At 41.3% G+C, this 20,644-nt stretch overlaps 1 protein-coding gene across 3 annotated transcripts in view; it reads left to right on the forward strand.

The window, feature by feature from the left end:
* TRIM37 (tripartite motif containing 37) overlaps positions 1–20,644 on the forward strand; it is a 145,258-nt gene that overhangs the window by 111,321 nt on the left and 13,293 nt on the right. For 2 of the 3 annotated variants that reach the window (XM_040244177.1, XM_040244179.1), the window contains 5 exons: positions 3,662–3,790; positions 4,297–4,486; positions 6,906–7,024; positions 18,610–18,735; positions 20,283–20,361. In XM_040244177.1, coding sequence (XP_040100111.1) covers positions 3,662–3,790; positions 4,297–4,486; positions 6,906–7,024; positions 18,610–18,735; positions 20,283–20,361 — 643 coding nt within the window. Of the gene's footprint in view, positions 1–3,661; positions 3,791–4,296; positions 4,487–6,905; positions 7,025–18,609; positions 18,736–20,282; positions 20,366–20,644 lie in introns of those variants that run through there. The other variant, XM_040244178.1, reaches the window with a different exon arrangement.

A 20,644-nucleotide genomic window follows, 5' to 3' on the forward strand; every position in this document is an offset into this window, starting at 1 on the left:
GTTTGTGTTTTCTTATTTTTTCCCTTGACTTGTTAGAAGCTTGTCCATTTTATTCATCTCTTCAGAGAACTAGTTCTTAGATTTATTTCATCTTCTTATTGTTGTTGCTCAGTCACTCAGTCGGGTCTGAGTCTTTGTGACCCCTTGGACTGTAGAACGCCAGGCTTTCCTATCCTTCACCATCTCCCGGAGGTTGCTCAAACTCATATCCGTCGAGTTGGTGATGCCATCTAACCATCTTGTCCTCTCTCATCCCCTTCTCCTCCTGCCTTCAATCTTTCCCAGCATCAGGGCCTTTTCCAGTGTGTCAGTTCTTCGCATCAGGTGACCAAAGTATTGGAGCTTCAGCTTTAGCATCAGTCCTTCCAGTGAATATTCAGAATTGATTTCCTTTAGGATTGACTGGTTGGATCTTCTTGCAGTCCGAGGGACTCTCAAGAGTCTTCTCCAACACCACAGTTCAAAAGCATCAATTGTTCAGCACTCAGCCTTCTTTATGATCCAACTCTCACATCCATACATGACTACTGGAAAAACCCCATTACTGTGACTAGACGGACCTTAGTTGGCAAAATAGTGTCTCTGCTTTTTAATGTGCTCTCTAGGTTGGTCATAACTTTCTTCCAAGGAGCAAACGTCTTAATTTCATGGCTGCAGTCACCATCTGCAGTGATTTTGGAGCCCAGGAAAATAAAGTCTGTCACTGTTTCCGTTGTTTCCCCATCTACTTGCCAGGAAGTGATGAAATCAGATGCCATGATCTTAGTGTTTTGAATGTTGAGTTTTAAGCCAACTTTTTCACTCTCCTCTTTGACTTTCATCAAGAAACTCTTTAGTTGCTCTTCGCTTTCTGCCACTTAAGGGTGGTGTCTGTCTGTCTATTATGTTAATTTCTGCCTTCACTTCTGTTAATGCATCTCCTCATTTTCTTTCCTTAACCAGTAGTTCATGTTTACTTTTCAGTGAAGAAATTGGTCATAATTTTTTCTCACAGCATCTTTTTCCCCCCCTAAATGTACAGTTCATCAGTTTTTTATTACAGAGTTTTGTGACATTCACCATCATCCATCTCTAGGACATTTTCATCATTCCTCTTATTATTGAAATTAGGTTTGGCTGCTGACTGCTTAAAAGCCAGTAATTTGAGAGAGAAGTGTCAGTAGAAAGAAAAGATGTCTTTAATCAGAAAAGCCAGCAGTTTGAGGAGTTGGTGGACTTATGTCCAAAGACCAAGCCCAAGGCATGTGCTCAGCTGTGACAGTTTTTTTAAAGGGAAAAATGCGGGTGTTGGGAGGAGAATCTCAGTGAATTGAGGCAGGAGGTTGGGTTCTGCATCGTTCTTACAGCATGCAAATTGGCTGCCTGTCCCTTCAGATTTATCAATTATCTTGCCCAAGTGATCAAGGATTGCTTGGGGGCGCCATTGGAAGTAGCTTGCTTTGTCTCTCAGTTGACTCTTTGCTACTGCATGGACTGTAGCCCGCCAGGCTCCTCTGTCCATGAGGATTCTCCAGGCAGGAATACTGGCCTTGCCCTCCTCCAGGGATTGGAAGTAGAGAGCTAGTCAGTTTTTTCGACTGCTTAATTCTTCATTCTTCTTTTTATCTAGGAAAAGAATCAGCAAGGCAAGGTGTGCATTCAGGAGAGGAGGAGTCAGAAGTTGGATTAAATTGCCTCATGATCTCATCCTATAATTGGGTTCTTTTAAGGTTAGAGGAGAATAGATGGGCAGACAGGAAAGGGGCAAAGAGCTGCATTTACTCTTCCCATAAACTCCATACCCAGGAGCCCCTACTTCCCTTCTTCCCCTTCCCCTTATATCCTGGTAATTGCTTATCTATTTTGCCCGTATGGATTTGCTTCTTCTGGACTTTCCATATAAATGGAGTTTCCATATAAATGGAGTCACACAACATGAAGCCTTTTGTATTCTGACTGCTCTGACTTAGCAAACTGTTTTCAGGGGCCATCTGTGTTGTAACATGTCTTTTTTCATTTTGTTTTAAGGCTGAATGATACCTCATTGTTTGTGGGCACCACTTTTTGTTTGATCTGCTCCTCAGTTGTTGAGGACTTCAATTTTTTATTTCTACTTTTTTGGCTGTAATGAATTATGATGCTATGACTATTCAGGTGTGATTTTTTGTGTGAATCTATGTTTCTGTTCACCTTAAGTATATGCTTAGGAATGGGATTGCTGGATTATATGAGAACTAAGTTTAATTTTTGGAGACAAGGCCTTACTGTTTTGTGGGCTTTTCTGATGACTCAGTGGTAAAGAATCCTCCTGCAACACAGGAGACGCGGGTTTGGTCCCTGGGTTGGGAAGATCCCCTGGAGGAAGAAATGGCAACCCACTCCAGTTTTCTTGCCTGGGAAATCCCATGGACAGGGGACCCTGGTTACTGCCCATAGGATCGCAAGTAGTCAGATATGACTGGGCTTAGCACAGCAGGAGCATACTGTTTTCATAGCAGCTGCACCATTTTACATTCTTCAGCAGTGTATAAGGATTCCAGTGCCACCATATTCTTATCAGCACTTGTTTTTGTCCATCTTTTCTCCCTTTGTCCCACTTGGATTGTCTTGGTTTCCTTGTCAAAAATTAATTGACCATAAATATAATGTTTTCTTTCTGAACTCTGAATTCTGTTCCATTGATCTTTTTTTTTTTTTTTCCTTTACCACAGTCTTGAATACTGTACTTTTACAGCAGAGTTGTGAAATCATATGAGTCCTCAGTTCAAGATTGCTTTGAAGTATTCTGGATCTTTTTCATTTTTGTATGAATTTTAGGATCAGCTTGTCAATATCTGCAACATCAACAATGAAAAGACAGCTGAAATTTTTACAGGGATTGTGTTGAATCTGTATTATAGACCAAGTTTGGGAATAATGCTATGTTAGCAGTATTGAGTTAATGAACACAGTATTTTCCCTTTTGTCTTTATTTCAACAATGTGTGATAGTTTTCCATGTTCAGGTCTTACATTTCTTTGTTAAAATTTTCCCTGAGTATTTTATTCTATTTGATGCTTTTGTTAATGGAATTGTTTTCTTAATTTCGTTCTCAGATTATTCTTTACTGCTATGTAAAAAGTCAGTTGGTAATTGATCTTATATCCTGCTACCTTATTGAACCTGTTCATTACCTTTTAATGCATCTCTTCTGCATTCTTATTTCTTTTTGTTTCAGGTTTTTTTTTTTTAATTCATTTTAAGGCTATACATTTTCCTCTAATTACTGTTTTAGCTACAGACATCTTAAAGTATTATAATTGTGGTTTGTTTCTAATTCAGCATTGATTTATTTTTTAACCCAATAATGTTTTATAGTTTCCAGGTGTTTTGGTGGTTATTGTTTTGTTCTTGGTACTTGGTTTAATTGAATTGAGATTGAAGTTTGTGTTTGGTATGATTTTTCTTTTGGAGTTCACTGATAATTTTCTACTTTTGTAAGAACACGAGCAATGAAATAGGAATGTTTTTGGCATAAAACCTCAAATAAACCAATTGGGACCAGAGTGTTCTGTTTATTTTTGGACACAGTAGATGGGAATTCCTTCCATGTATGGTAAGATGAAACCTTTCTCTGGTTGCCTAGGTAGTAAGTTTTGTGCCATTTTATCATAATCAGAAATGTTTTTAAATGTCTTTGCAGCCACAAATAAGAAGAGTCATTCACCCAAGCCTGCTCGGTCCAGTATAGCAGGGAGTCTGTCTCTTCGAAGAGCAATAGACTCTGGGGAAAATAACCGTTCAAAGGGCGACTGTCAGACTCTAGCTGAAGGTGAGTTTGGAGAGTTCAGAATGTAATTTTGGTAGATAGATGTCTGTTGAAACTGACCTTATGGTATAGCTGCTTTAAAGGCACCAAATGCTGGAACTCAGGTTGAAAACCCCTTGATCACATGACGGAACAGACCATCAGTAAGAAAGTACGGCCATCTGGCTTCATGTTCTGGACTCCTGAGATTTAAATACCTGGCATCAAAAAGTTGTTTTTGAGTTTTCCTGCAGTTTAAAAATGTACGGATAATGAGATCTCCTGAGTGGAAACTGCAGTGTTGGACCCCAGGGTTTGATCCCTGGGTTGGGAAGATCCCCTGGAGAAGGAAATGGCAATCCATTCCAGTACTCTTGCCTGGAGAATCCCATGGACAGAGGAGCCTGGTGGGCTACAGTCAGTGGGGTTGCAAATTGTCAGACACGACTTAGCGACTAAGTAAGTAGAAACCAGAGAGAGAACCTTTTTTTGTTTGCCTTCCTTCTGAATATACCCTTCCTTTTTTGTAGTTTCCCCAGGAAGCTCTCAGTCTGGGAGCAGGCGCAGTTCTCCCCGAGCCTTGACCCACGTCAGTATCAGTGACATTCTGCCGAAGTCTGAAGATCGGCAGTGTCAAGCTTTGGGTTCAGATGCTGCCGTCGTTGCAGTTTTCAGTGGCATACCTGTTGCTGAAAAAAGAAGAAAAATGGTCACCTTGGGGTAAATGAAGTTCTTTTGTTTATATAATAGAATAATAGCTAATAGCTTTGGTTGGCACTTATAAATCTACAATGTAATAAACAAAATAAATTCCTACTATGTTAATTTTTTAGCAGATTATTTATTTATTGTGTTAAAAAGGAACTTTTAAAGTATCAGAGACCTTTCTTGTTTCTTTAACTGAATGAGATAGTAGCAGAAGTTCAGTTTGGGTAAGTTAGAGCTCATTTTCACTGAAGTTAGGATAATAATCTATAACCTTGTGTGACCTCTTTATTGTGAAGTTTTGTGTCAACTTTTTTTCCCATCTGTCCCATGCTTTTCATACACATTTGTGCTGGACTTTATTGTGGCCATAGGTCTTTTACAGGAATTTTGTGTGGAACAGAGACCTTCTGGCAATTTAATTTTACCACTGCTTTTCTGCTTTCATCTCACCCTTTTTTCCTTTTATGAAAGTGTCCTCAAAATACATGGTTGGAATTTCCTGAAAAGGTATATATACATGGTCAGTGGTACCTTTATTTCTCTCCCAGGAAGCATGAACTCAAATCCCAGTCATGTCAATTAAACTTTGATCCGCCTAAGAGAGTGAATGTGGAGCATATTGTCTGTGGATGTGCAGATGACCTTTAATATCCATCTGCTGATCTATTTTATGGCTATGAAATCTCATCTCTAATTTTAAACAATGGAATAGTTTTACCTTGGAGACTTTGAAGAGAACTTTGGATTAAATTTAGAGGAAGATTAATATCCCTTAAATTTACTGTATTTCATAGAGTTTTTAGATCTGAATAATTACCAAATCTAAAAGGACAGCTGGTGGCTTTGCTTTCTGCTTTAGCTCAGGTTTAAGCAGGGGAAACATGTGATAATCGCTGGAGACGGTCTTGTCCTCCCCATTTCCTAGTCTGGTTTTACACAGGTTCCTTTTAAGATGAAAGCTGTAACTAGCTTTTATATTTTGTTACAGAGATTTATATCTGCCTTTAGTCATAAAGATTAAATATGTACAAATGTATAGTTTTTGTAGACTGTAAAATCCTTTATAATTGTGTAAAGCTCATAGCTGTAACCCCCATCATTTTATGGTTAATTATACTGCCAGCCTGGCTCATGTGATGTTTTCTAGCTTGTGTCTTTTTTTCCTTGCCTGATTTAAGGTAGCATAAGCAAAAATTTTAAATACTAATAATAAATGGTTCAAAATGGAAGTTAAAAAAAGAATATCATTTCCCCATCTTTCTCCCATCTGCTTTGTTTTCCATCTCCTGCCCACACACATTCCTGCTGTTCTTAATTTTTTATATATGCTGCATCTTCTTAGTTTTCATGCATATTTAAATAACTGTGGCCATATAGTTTTTTTTCTAATAAAAATGGTACACCTTATTTTCTCATTCAGTATACCTTAAAAGTCTTTCCATATTGGTGAGAACATGTTATTATTATTATTTTATTTATTTTTAAATGAAGGATGATTGCTTTATAGTATTGTTTTGGTTTCTACCAAGCATCAACATAAATCAGCCCATGTCCCCTCCCACTACACCATCCCTTCCACCTCTCTCCCCATCCCATCCATCTAGGTTGTTACTGAGCCCCAGTTTGAGTTTCCTGAGTCATATAGCAAATTCCCGTTGGCTGTCTCTTATATTGGAGAAGGCAGTGGCACCCCATTCCAGTACCCTTACCTGGAAAATCCCATGGACACAGGAGCCTGGTGGGCTGCAGTCCATGGGGTCGCTGAGAGTCGGACACGACTGAGTGACGTCACTTTCACTTTTCACTCATGCATTGGAGAAGGAAATGGCAACCCACTCCAGTGTTCTTGCCTGGAGAATCCCAGGGACGGGGGAGGCTGGTGGGCTGCCATCTATGGGGTCGCCCAGAGTTGGACACGACTGAAGCGACTTAGCAGCAGCAGCAGCAGCAGCAGCAGTCTCTTATATATGGTAATGTTTGTTTCCATGTTACTCTCTCCATCATCCCACCCTTTGCTTCCTCCCCTGCCAGTCATGTCCATAAGTCTGTTCTGTATGTCTGTGTTGGTAAGTATGTATTATTAAGGACTTTCATTTCTATTTATTTTTAGGAATTCTTGAGATAATTGTAGATTCACATGCAATTATTCTTAAGAAAGGATAGAGAGAGCCTGTGTACCTTACATTGTTTCCCCTAATGATAACATTTTGCAAAATGCTGATATATTGTCACAGCCAGGATATTGACATTGATGCAAGCTACCACTTTATAACCTTTCATTGTAAGTGAATCTTTTAAAACTAAAACTTGAAATTTAGTATTAAACCCCAGCGTTCCATACCCTATTAGTTTGCTCAGAAGAAAGGAAATCTAGATTATCATATCACTGACTGGTTATACAAAAATATAAGGTCATTTCTCCCTCTTTGAGGACTAATGCTAAAGGAAGTCGTCTGGAAGGAATGCAAATGACTGATTTGGAAAATAACTCGGAAACTGGGGAGCTACAGCCTGTTCTACCTGAAGGAGCTTCTGCTGCCCCAGAGGACGGTAAGGCATGAGAAAGTCATAACTGGCGGGAAGCGGAATAATCGTCTCTTTGGTGGTGGTGAGGAGTGGTTGGTTTAATGAAACAGTTACTGAGGTGTTACCTACTATTTGACATGCTTCATCTGAAAATAGCATTCATTGTGCCACTGAGTTTGATTCACTAGGACATTAATTACAGGGGAAGGCAAAATAGTTGACTATATAAAAGGATATATCTTACTAGAAGGGGCAGTTTCGAGGGGAATATCTGCAGATACTTCATTTGCTCATTCATTAAATGTGTTACGCTACCTACATGAGGAGGCATTGAAGTTTTTCTAGATATGAAAGATGACATTGGATATATTCTGTGTCTTATGGGAAAAACATGCTTCGTCTTTTTAAGTCAGTCTTGATAAATGTTTGTAGGTTGCTTTGCTCTTTTAGAAGAATTGCAGACTTTAAGCACATCCTTTATCTGTTCTGCCAGTTCATTCTCAGTTACATTTCTAATATTTGTCTACCACTTCTTCCAGCTTCATTATTCTTTATCTTAAAGCGTAGAAGACCTTGTAATTTTGAGTTAACAGATGGTGCCTAAGACAAGGCTGTGCATGTTGCCCTTGCTTGTCCTTTATATGTGAGCAGAAAAGCATGTCAACTTTATTAATGATACTTGACGTTGAATTTTTTTTCTTTTCTCTGTGAAACTGCCATGTACAACCCCTGCATTCATTTGAATTTCAGTGATTGATGAATTGTAGCTCAAAGCATATGATAAGAGGTGCCAGCATCTGCCTCTGACTGCCCTGTGAGAGGGAGTGTGGGTGTTAGCATTTTCAGGCTTTTCAGTTTTAAAGAACACCAATCGTTGTGGTCTTCTATCTTGGTGCTCCTGTGGTAGGCAGCATTATTTCAGTAGAAGAGATTAAATAGAAAGGATTTTTAGAGTGAAGTGTTGATTTGAAAACAATAGGAAAAATATATTCTGTTGATCTTTATGGAAAGGACCTATAGTGATTTGCCAGTAGGGATTAGCTGGTTTCCATGTGTTTATGCATACTGGTTATAAATTGTGATGACTTAAATTGTTAACAGCATATGCTTTAATTATAGGCTCCTGTTTCTGCAGCATTTGTGAAATGCTTCTAATTTGTCTGGCATTGTTTTGATGCTGGTGATAAAGTAATTCCTGAACCTACTGCTGAGTCACGGTTTCTCTGCCTTGATGCCATTGACATTTTGAGATAGGTGATTCTTTGTATTTGGGGCCTGCCATTTGCATTATAGTCTCTTTAGCAGTTTTCTTGGCTTTTAACCTCTAGGTGCCAGTAGTACCTCCCTTGAGTTACAGTAGCCAAACAATGTCTCCAGACATTGCCACATGTCCCCTGGGAGGCAGAATCTTCCCCAGTTGAGAACCACTGTTTGAGGTGAAAACTTGAACCAGGGGTGACAGTTCCCTAAGAATCACTTGCCAGAGTGGGTTATACTTATCATGGGAGTGGGTTAGTTACACATCCTGCATCTCAGGGGTCCTGGGTATGTGTTGGTGGTGGTGGAGGGGAGCAGAGAGAGTAGTTGAAAACCCCTGGTCAGGTGTTAAGAGACTAGTTAACAGCCAATTATAATGTGAAATGATGAGTGCTATGACAGCATATATAGGGAACTCAGCTAATACGTGGGCTTCCCTCGCTTCTCAGTGGTAAAAAATCCACCTGCATGTGTGGGAGATGCAGGTTCAATTGCTGGATTGGGAAGATCCCCTGGAGAAGGCAATAGCAACCCACTCCAGTGTTCTTGCCCAGAAAATCCCATGGAAATAGGAGCCTGGCGGGCTGCAGTCTATGAGGTCAAGAGTCAGACACGACTTAGCGGCTAAACAACAACTAACAGGTATGTAATAATAAAAACAATAGATAATATTTCCAAGCCTTCATTGGGATGAGAGTGCTCAGTGGAGGCCTACATGGTGGTTACTTTTAATTGTCTTGATCTTACAGGTGACTAGGCTAAGGCCTAAAGATGTAACTTACCTTACTTAGTCACAGAGCCAGTGCTCTTAACTGTCACCTCTCCACTAATCTAGTTCATCCTCAGGGATGAGTGTGAATTAGTACGAGTTAGGTGGAGACTGATGAACGATGAGGCCAGACCAGAGTGGAGGCAGAGGTCAGATCATGAAGAGTTACACTGTGTATCTAGCCAAAAATCTGGACTTTGTCCTTTGAATGGGATCTAAGCAAGAAGCGAGATAATAAAATTTTGTTTTAAAATTCCTACTCTGGTTGTGCTGGAGACTGGGAATGGGGTGTGGAACTTGGGACGGAAAGACTGGTAAGAAGCCTGTTAAGTTAAACTCAGTGAGAGATGACTTGCACTTTTAAATTTCAGCCTTCATCTCATAACTTCACATTTCTCAATTTTTCTATATAAATAGCTAGCCAGCCCCCAAAAACCCCATAAGTTTTGACATTAGTTTTGTTTCATTTATTTTTTTAAGGTGGTTGTTAACAGCTAATCCTAAACTGGAGCAAGTCATCTGCTTGGCCACGTTTAGAATCGCCTGTGCACTTTGACCCCGGTGGCTCAGAAGTAGAGACTCCACCTGCAGTGCAGGAGGCACAGGATCCGAGTTTGATCCCTTGGGTGGGAAGATTCCCCCAGAGAAGGAGAGGGCAACCCACTCCAGTATTCTTGCCTGGAAAAAATTCCACGGACAGAGGAGCCTGCCGGTTACAGTCTGGCATCAAAACAGTCAGCCACGCTGAGCAACTGGGAACCGGGCACTTTCAAGGCCCTGAACCTGAGGGTTAGTGCTGTCAGTGTCACTCAGGAACTCATTTTGCTTATGTAAGGAGTGTTGCAGGGATGCAGAGCACCTAGAACTCAATAAGAAAAGCTGCTGCAAACATGCAGATCAATAGTGCCAAGAAAATCTACCATTGCAGTTTGCTGGTGAACAGTATTTACCACTGGAGTCCCAGGTTAGGCAGTGAGGAGACTGGAGGAAGGGATTAGGCAGACTGAAGGAGCTCTGTGCCTTTTGGAATTTGCTTTATGAGAGAAGAATGGGGCCTTACTTACTGCGGTGGGTATTATTCTATCAGCAGCAGGAGCCAGTTTTCAAGAAACCTTTATTTTTCACACCGGTAAGCCTTGGTGAAAAGTTGAGTGAGGTAGTCTTGTGTTTGTGCTTAGGGAAAACAGGGCTCTTTATTCTTGAGCAGAATGCCTAAAAGAACATTCTCTGTGCCGGGTCACTGTAAATTGGTGTCTCTCTCCTCCTCTTTCTCCTCCCTACTGCCAGGCTGTTTGAAGAAACTTCAAATAAGGCATTCTTTTTGTTACTAGCTGGGAATTTGGGACAACTAAAGCAGTCTTTTAAATGTTCCTGAGGGTCAGTAAAACGTGACATTTCTTAGACATGACAGTCATCAACAGGCCTTTTCCTTTCTAACTGGGATCATATGGGACAACCTTGTATAATCTCCTGGTTAATGCCTACGTTCCAAAAGTCTTGTCCCTCCCAGTTGATACCCTACAGAATTCTATAGGTAGACCAGTTTCTTCTAAAGTAAGTTGCAAAACCCTAGTGTAACTTGCTTCCTACAGTATAAGCAGTAGGAAGATTTACTGTCTTGTTTTAACAGGAAATCTCACCTAACTCTTGTTGGACAGTATCAAGGCTGGAAAATTTAGCTGTTTAATGTCATCAGAGCTTCCTTGCAGGCTCAGATGGTAAAGAATCTGCCTGCAATGTGGGATACCTGGGTTTGATCCCTGGGTTGGGAAGATCTCCTAGAGAAGGGAATAGCAACTCACTCCAGTATTCTTGCCTGGGAAATCCCATGGACAGGGGAGCCTGGTGGGCTATAGCCCATGGGGTTGCAAAGAGTCTTTTAGACTCACTTTCAGTGACAGTCTATGTCATCAAGAACCTGTTTTCTCCCACCACCTCCATTCCCCTTTCTTTTGCTCTGCAATTCTAAGTAAATTGACTTTGTTCCCCTCTGGATGGCAAGGTGGTTGCTGCAGTTCCAAACTTCATACAGAATCAGAAAAACGTTCTGGGTTTAGTGGAACATTATTTCATTATATGTCTCTATTTATCAATGAGGAGAACCTTTCTTAGAGTTCATCTGATTAGTCACTAGCCAAAGAAAAGGAAACTTGACCAAGTCTAAACATTTGTGGCTCCCCTCCCTGATCCACTCTACCTGGACACAAGAAACTTTGACTAGATGGACCTTTGTCTGCAAAGTAATTTGTCTCTGCTTTTTAATATGCTGTCTCATTGGACTGGAAAAGGTCAGTTTTCATTCCAATTCCAAAGAAAGGCAATGCCAAAGAATGCTCAAACTACTGCACAATTGCACTCATCTCACATGCTAGTAAAGTAATGCTCAAAATTCTCCAAGCCAGGCTTCAGCAATATGTGAACCGTGAACTCCCTGATGTTCAAGCTGGTTTTTGAAAAGGCAGAGGAACCAGAGATCAAATTGCCAACATCTGCTGGATCATGGAAAAAGCAAGAGAGTTCCAGAAAAACATCTACTGCTGCTTTATTGACTATGCCAAAGCCTTTGACTGTGTGGATCACAAGAAACTGTGGAAGATTCTGAAAGAGATGGGAATACCAGACCACCTAACCTGCCTCTTGAGAAATCTGTATGCAGGTCAAGAAGCAACAGTTAGAACTGGACATGAAACAACAGACTGGTTCCGAATAGGAAAAGGAGTACGTCAAGGCTGTATATTGTCACCCTGCTTATTTAACTTATGCAGAGTACATCATGAGAAACGCTGGACTGGAAGAAGCACAAGCTGGAATCAAGGTTGCCAGGAGAAATATCAATAACCTCAGATATGCAGATGACACTACCCTTATGGCAGAAAGTGAAGAGGAGCTAAAAAGCCTCTTGATGAAAGTGAAAGAGGAGAGTGAAAAAGTTGGCTTAAAGCTCAACATTCAGAAAACGAAGATCATGGCATCTGGTCCCATCACTTCATGGGAAATAGATAGGGAAACAGTGGAAACAGTGTCAGACTTTATTTTGGGGGGCTCCAAAATCACTGCAGATGATGACTGCAGCCATGAAATTAAAAGACGCTTACTCCTTGGAAGAAAAGTTATGACCAATCTAGATAGTATATTCAAAAGCAGAGACATTACTTTGCCGACTAAGGTCTGTCTAGTCAAAGCTATGGTTTTTCCTGTGGTCATGTATGGACGTGAGAGTTGGATTGTGAAGAAGGCTGAGCGCCGAAGAATGGATGCTTTTGAACTGTGGTGTTGGAGAAGACTCTTGAGAGTCCCTTGGACTGCAAGGAGATCCAACCAGTCCCTTCTGAAGGAGATCAACCCTGAGATTTCTTTGGAGGGAATGATGCTAAAGCTGAAGCTCCAGTACTTTGGCCACCTCATGCGAAGAGTTGACTCATTGGAAAAGACTCTGATGCTGGGGGGGATTGGGGGCAGGAGGAGAAGGGGACGACCGAGGATGAGATGGCTGGATGGCATCACGGACTTGATGGACGTGAGTCTGAGTGAACTCCAGGAGTTGGTGATGGACAGGGAGGCCTGGCGTGCTGTGATTCATGGGGTCGCAAAGAGTCGGACACGACTGAGCGACTGAACTGAACTGAACTACATTGGTCATAGCTTTTCTTCCAAGGAGCAAGTGTCTTTTAATTTCATGGCTGCAGACACCATCTGCAGTGATTTTGGAGCCCCCCAAAATTAAGTCTCTCAAGTTTCCATTGTTTCCTCATCTATTTGCCATGAAGTGATGGGACCGGATGCCATGATCTTCGTTTTCTGAATGTTGAGCTTTAAGCCAACTTTCTTAGTCTCCTCTTTCACTTTCATCAAGAGGCTTTTTAGTTCTTCTTCACTTTCTGCCATAAGGGTGGTGTCATCTGCATATCTGAGGTTACTGATATTTCTCCTGGCGGTCTTGATTCTCAGCTTGTGCTTCATCCAGCCCAGCATTTCTCATGATGTACTCTGCTGCTGCTGCTGCTGCTGCTAAGTCACTTCAGTCGTGTCCGACTCTGTGCGACCCCAGAGACAGCAGCCCACCAGGCTCCCGAGTCCCTGGGATTCTCCAGGCAAGAACACTGGAGTGGGTTGCCATTGCCTTCTCCAATGCATGAGAGTGAAAAGTGAAAGTGAACTCACTCAGTCGTGTCCGACTCTTAGGGACCCAATGGACTGCAGCCTACCAGGCTCCTGTGTCCATGGGATTTTCCAGGCAAGAGTACTGGAGTGGTGTGCCATTGCTATAAGTTAAATAAGCAGGGTGACAATATACAGCCTTGATGTACTCCTTTTCCTAATTGGAACTAGTCTGTTGTTCCATGTCCAGTTCTTACTATTGCTTCCTGACCTGCATACAGGTTTCTCAGGAGGCAGGTAACCTGGTCTGGTATTTCCATTTCTTTAAGAATTTTCCAGTTTGTTGTGATCCACACGTTTAATGGTATCTTAAAATTATTATCATTGACAGCCAGTTATGTGAAAACTTGTTGACACCTTCTGATAGGATTAAGAAAAGTCCTGTATTCAAATTTTTTACAGTTGGTGAAATATCACTAGTTTGCTTTACCCTTTAGTGCAGTTGATACACATTATAAGATGGGGCAAAGCACATAGCAGTAGGCTGTGATCTGTTGCTTGACAGTAGCTGCTTTCATTTATTTGACCTTATGTTGTGTTTACTTGCTCTCACTGATGGCAGTGGGTTGTACAGGACCCAGGACCTGTGACCTAGAGGTAAAGAGACCAATTTGGTTTTCTCATTCACAGAACTAGGGAACTTCAGACCTTAGGACTTGATAAAAAAAAAACAAAAAGTATTTTCATGCAGGAATTCCTTTCCAACATTTCTTGGGAAATGGATGTTTTTCTGAATCCTGAGAAAAATGAGTCAAGAAATTAAAAAACTGAAAAAAATTATTCTTATTCTCCTGTTAGAGTTAATCTTTAACAGTCAACACAGAATCATGGGGACTTTTCTGGTGGTCCAGTGGTTAAGACTCCATGCTTTCATTGCAGGGGGCGTGGGTTCAGTCCCTAGGCAGGAAACTAAGATCCCACATGCTGTGTGGGATTGAGATTAAACTAGAAAGCAACAGCAGCAGCACAGAAACATACGACTGTTCTGGAAGAATCCTCTTATGGCAAGTTGAACATATAAACTGGAAATGCTGATACCTAGAATCAAAGGTTAATAAGATCATAGGAGCACCTTGGAAAGAAGCAGTTGCAGTCAAGTTGGTCCTGGCTATAGCTGTTGCCATATTATGTGTTCATGGCCCTGTATGCTGCTATGTAAATATTAATGAGTCTATCCTATCTTATCCTATACGGCAGGGGTCCCCAACTTGTTAGGAATAGGACCGCACGGCAAGAAGTGAGCAACAGGCAGTCATACCCCCATCCCACCCATCCATCTGTGAAACAGTAGTCCCTGCTGCCAGAAAGGTGGGGCTACTGCTGTACAGGGGTCCTCTGTGTGCTCCAGGAAGTAGGGAGTTTTGGAAGCAAAGGGTTCTCATACTGGCATTTTTGACATGTGATTCCACGTAGTGCTCTAAACCTTGCTGAGAGTTTTAAGTGTTTTCAACTATTACCTAATAACGTTCACAGAATGTTCCAGTATTTGAATATTTAGTGTCGGCCACAGTTCTTGTAAATACTACAAACTAACCAAAAAAATTTTAAAGATACATAGTAAAGAATTTGAAAACTATTTTAAGTAGTTAAAGAATAACTTAAGATTTGGGGGATTCCTGAGGATTCCAATTCCTCGTTTGTGAAATCCTGGAGGTTAATATGTCTCGGAATTCAGAAACACTGGTACCAAGAGGTCAGATGTGTGCTTGGAGTTTGACCGTGCTGTGCTTAGTCGCTCATTTGTGTCCAACTCTTTGCAACCCCATGGACTGTGTAGCCTGCCAGGCTCCTCTGTCCTTGGAGATTCTCCCAGGCCAGAATACTCGAGTGGGTCGCCATGCCCTCCTCCAGGGAATCTTCCCAACACAGGTATCAAACCCAGGTCTCCCTCAATGCAGGCGGATTCTTTACCCTCTGAGCCACCAGGAAGACCCAAGAATACGTTGTTGTGCTAGTCACTTAGTCGTGGCTGACTCTGTGACCCCATGGACTGTAGCCCACCAGGCTCCTCTGTCCATGGGATTCTCCAGGGAAGAGTACTGGAGTGGGTTGGCCTCCCTTCTCCAGGGGATCTTCCCAACCCAGGGATTGAACCTGGGTCTCCTGCACTGCAGGCAGATTCTGAGCCCCTCAGGAAGCCACTAGAATACGCTTGCCTGTCGGTTTCAGAGTTTTCTGCAACAGTTCTGTGAAGGGCCACAAGGTGGAGGTAGTGCTTCACACAAGTAGCTGTTCAGGCTCTAAACAGTCTTGCTCTTGAGAATGTGGGTCGGATCCCTGGGACGGGAAGATCCCCTGGAGAAGGAAATGGCAACCCACTCCAGCATTCTTGCCTGGGAAGGCCCATGGACAAAGGAGCCTCCTGGGCTGCAGTTCATGGGATCGCAAAGAGTCATGACTGAGCGCACATATACTTGACCCTTTAAAGCAGGAAGGTTTTTTCATTTGCTGAGAAAGATTTCAGAAACATCCAGCCTGTATCTTCAGAATGTTTAAGGGAGAAATAATACTATACAAACCCTTCTTAAAAACAGAAGAGGAATTCACCGGTAAAGCCATCTGGGGCTACAGTTTTCTTTGGTGATAGTTTTTTTAAACTACCAAGTTTCATTTCTTTTAATGCTTAACATACCTATTCAGGTTATCTATTTTTACCTGAATGAATTTTGGCAGTTTGTGTCTGTCAAAGGATTTGTCCATTTCATCGGTGTTCTTGACTTCATGAACATAGAAGTTTTTTATACTGTTCCCTTATTATCCTTTTACTCTCTTGTAGATAGTGTAGTGATGTTCCCTTTTATTTATGATATTGCTGATTTTGTTTGCTCTTTTTTCCCTTGTCTGCCTGAAATCTTTTGAGTTTTGTTTGCTTGTTTTTGCCATGCAAGCATGTGGCACGATCTTAGTTCCTGACCAGGGAAAACTGGGTTCTGTGACCCAGGGTTCTCCCAGGGTTCTCTGACCAGAACCCACACCCCCTGTGGTTGAAGCATGGGGTCTTGACCACTGGACCACCAGGGAGGGAACTATTCCCTCTTTATCCTCCTGTTTGTTAACCTCTTTTTTATAATGCTCATTTCATTGTTCTTAACACTCTGATTACTTTCCTCTTTCACTCTTGCTTAAATTCATCTATTAATAGTTTAATTTTAACAATATCTTAGTAATTCTTTAAAAATCTATTTTTTCCCACATTAAACAGAATTATGTAGTCTCTTTCCTGTTATTTTATGAACAGTCTGTGGTACTGTCCTTCTATCTGTATACCTGCTGACTCTCACTTTAGGCAGATGGTCTGCCTTGTTTGTACATTTTGATTGGAACATGTCTTTTTGAGAGTTTTACTACCCATTGTAGAAAATTTGAGTATTCATTTTTTTTCTCTCCTGTGATAATAATTGTGACCTGGATTATGGAAGTTTCCTACCACAGAGGTCATTTAAATGTTTCAAAAGTGTTCATGAGTGTTTCTTAGATCTGCTTCTGTTAGATAATTTCAACATGATTTCTGTCATCTCAGCATTGATATTTCTTGCTTATCTTTACCTGGTTTTTCACGTGCTGAAATACTTTTGGAATGATTTCTGGATATTTTCTTAAAAATAACTTGATGTATTTTCTGGTTGTGCTGGATCTTCCTTGCTGCATGGGCTTTGCTCCAGTTTGGTGAGCGGAGGCCACCCTGGTTGTGGTGCTCGGGCCTCTCTTGTGGAGGAGCCCAGGCTCTTGGGCCTGTGGGCTGCAGTTGTTGCAGCTCCTGGGCTCTAGAGCGCAGGCTCGGTGGTGGCTGCACCCTGTGAGATCTGCCTCGACCAGGGAGGGAACCCGTGTCTCCTGCATTGGCAGGGGGATTCTCTACCACGAGCCACCAGGGAAGCCCCTGAGACATTTTTAATATGATTTGTGTGAGACCCTGGGTCTTCTCTAAATGTCAGTTTGTTGGTACTGCAGGTTCTTATGTACTCCAGCATCCATGATTAGAGAGTCTTCAAGTAGCTACTTCATGCGTTCTGTCAAGGTTCTATAACTACCTTCAGTGGAAAAGATTGGGTGGAATGTGTTTGCTTCATCTTACCTAGAATCTTCCCTCCAGAGGATTTTACATTTACTTTATTCAAAAACACTAGCTCCTGACCAATTTTTATGTTCCTTTCCTGAGATTTGAACTGAAACCTTAAATCCCAAACCTAAATTAGGCACACTGCCCTTTGTTTGAATTCTGAGGTGAACTGAGCATAGAAACCAGATAAATTTCCCTACTGTCTTCTGTGACAGTAGGCATACTTAATTACTCTTTTAGTGAGAGTTTTAGTTTTATGCACAGACTGCAGATTTAGCCTCAGTTTCATCTCCCTTTCTGTGGTGGATCCAGTGTTACTTTGCCTATCCCCACAGAGGATTCCCTGGTGACTCAGACGGTAAAGTGTCGGCCTGCAAGACCCGGGTTCAATCCCTGGGTCTGGAAGATCAGGAAATGGCAGCCCACTCCAGTGTTCTTGCCTGGAGAATCCCATGGATGTAGAAGCCTAGTAGACTACAGTCCCTGAAGTAGCAGAAAGTCGGTCACAACTGAGCGACTTCACTTTGAACAGAGGATTAAAGATTTTCTGGGACTTCCTGGTAGTCCAGTGGTTAAGACTCTGTACTTAACACCGAAGGGGGCCTGGGTTCCATCCTGCACACAGTAGTGCCGCGAAAACAAACAAACAAACTTGCACAGCAAGCTCTCTGGGGTGACGTCATCTACCCCACTATTTTTCCTTATCCTTTTTTCTACTGTACCATGGATTTCCCTTTTTTCTTTTAAATATAGCTCTTCATTAAAACTTTAAGATTTTATTTTATCTAGCATGATAAGGGTTTATAGCAGAGAGATATTTCAGATTGTCTTGATCTCTGTCTTGTTGAACTAGAAAAATTCTATAGAACTTGTCTTTTAAAAATCAACTCATGCAGGAAAACAAAATTGGAGGCCCACATGGGATAGTATCTCATTTATTGGTAAAATTACTGGAATTTGGTACACCCACATGTAGATATAAGCGTAAACGTATATTTGTGTTTATGCGTGTTTATATTTGTGTATATTTTAGGCTAGAAACGACATTGAATTAGGATTAAAAGAGCTCCTGTTATCTCATTATCAAGGGAAAAAGAACAGTGTATTTGCTTTGGAAAAGATATTTTCAGTATAATGAACTTAATATGGGCTTTCAGTTAAAACTTTTCAGACACTTTGAGAACAAAAATAAATACGTTCTAAATAACTAAGGAGAGCTGAGTTTTGTGCAGTTACTTTTTCTTTGTTTTGTATTATCTTGGTATTCAGTGTAAAATTCCGAAGAATCTCCGGTTAGGATAAGGAGGCCGCCTGCTTCTTGACGTGGTTTCCTGTCAGACACGTTCTCTGCTTCTTCCCTGCCAGGAATGAGTAGCGACAGCGACGTCGACGTCGAGTGCGACACCGAGAGCGAGGAGCGGGAGGAGCGGGAGGAGCGCGCCGGCCTGGGCGCCTTCAGCGACGCTTTCCTGGCGCAGCCCCCAGACGAAGGTGCAGCACGCGGTGGCGTCGCAGGGCTTAGGAAAACCGTCTCTGCTGCTGCTGCTGTTTCCTTTGCTTCTGTTTCTGCTTCACTGCTTCTGCTTTTTTTCTTTTTTAAATTATTGTCATTTGTGAGACGACATTCTGTGAGGCAGACTAAATGATGAGCACGGTAAAAATTTGGTAGGCTTCATTTGCCTGGTCAGACCCCTGATGGTGCATGCTACTTAACGGGCGAGGCTGATGTTGACAGCCTGCTTTGTTACAGCCTATGACCTGAGGATAGCTTTTACATTTTAAAGAGTTGTTTGAAAAAAAAAAAAAGGGAAAACAGAGAAGAATTTCCAGCAGAGACTGATAGTGGCCTGTAGTGCCTAAGTGTTAGCCAGCCCCCTTGGGAGGTTTCAGATAACTTGATTTTCTTTTTTCTTTTCAGAAATATTTGTAGCCTAGCTAATAAAGTAAGTTTTTAAAAGACAACATTTTCCAGGGACTTCCCTGGTGATTCAGTGGTTACGAATCCTCTTTCCAACGCAGGGGATGTAGGTTCGGTCCCTGGTCAGGGCACTAAGATCCCACGTACATCAGGGCAACTAAGCCTGTGAACAACTCAAGAGAAACCCACAGGCCGCGGCTAGGGAAGCCTGCGTGCTGCAGCAGAGATCTCGCAGGCTGAGTGAAGAACTCCTGTGCTGCAGCTAAGACCCAGTTTAAAGAGATAACCTTTTCTGATTCTAGAAATGTGTGCAGATTATAGAATCATTGATTTACCTGTTCCTTCCAAAAAATAAAAAAGTCTTAGGAAAAAACAGAGAAATCCGTTGTTATTAGTTTTATTTTAGATGTACAACATAATGATTCAATATATTGCAAAATTATCACCACGATAAATTTAGTTAACATGCATCGCCCATTGTTAGTATTTTATCCAGAGACCTTAATGGTTAATCTGAGCATTCTTCTATAAGCGCTCCTGGAATGACAACATTGTCAGGCTGATGTTAATTGTCATCTTATATTTTACAGATTTCCCTGATATCCTAGTGTCTTTTTCAATACAGAGCCAAGTGTTTGATGATTTTTAAGTATTAAGGTACTCTTAGTAATTTTCTCTGCTTCTAAAAGCAGCAGCCAAATTTGAGGCAAAGTTATTTTGAGTGTTGGTGGGTTTTTGTAGTGATGTTTGCATGCTCAGTTTAATCGACGTGGAAATACATTTTATATTTACAGAATCATCCTTTGAGTGTCTGTCATCATCATTCCTTGTTCGTTCTTCAGCTGCTCCATGGTGTCCCCAGGGGACAAAGGCAGTGCCTTTCGTCTTCTAATTATGGGCATCTATTAACACATTTTGGTTTTTTTCTCCTTTATTTTCCTTTTGTGTTTGTTTACACTTGACTCTGATAAAGAATTCTCTAAGAACAGAGATTTGTTTATAACCCAGCACATCTTTCTTTATCACTTAAATAACACACTTGCTAAGATCACTTAGAGATATGGGAAAGAAGATGCGGGTCTTTAAAAATTGTTAAACGTTTTTTATTGTTTTCTCCTAGATACACATTCCAGTTTTCCTGATGGTGAACAAATAGGCCCTGAAGATCTCAGCTTCAGTACTGATGAAAACAGTGGAAGGTAATTTTCAAATCAAGAGAACTGACTTGCAAGCCTCCTTGACCCTGAAATTGGCTGTCGTTGGTGCTCAGATTTGTCAACGGTCAGATAATCAGATTTTTTCACCATCTCTACTTGAAATAGTAATTGAGACTTTAGAAAGTAGCACAATCGTAGTATAAAACATTAGTACAAAGGAAAAAATGAAATGTGGGAAGAATTCTGTGTAATGTAATGAAATAACAGTGTAGCCTCATTAATTTAGTAAATTAGTGTATTCATAAGAGGCAGTTTGTCTGCTACA

This window comes from Oryx dammah, unplaced genomic scaffold (assembly GCF_014754425.2).
Source record: "Oryx dammah isolate SB20612 unplaced genomic scaffold, SCBI_Odam_1.1 HiC_scaffold_8, whole genome shotgun sequence".
NCBI classification, from domain to species: domain Eukaryota; kingdom Metazoa; phylum Chordata; class Mammalia; order Artiodactyla; family Bovidae; genus Oryx; species Oryx dammah.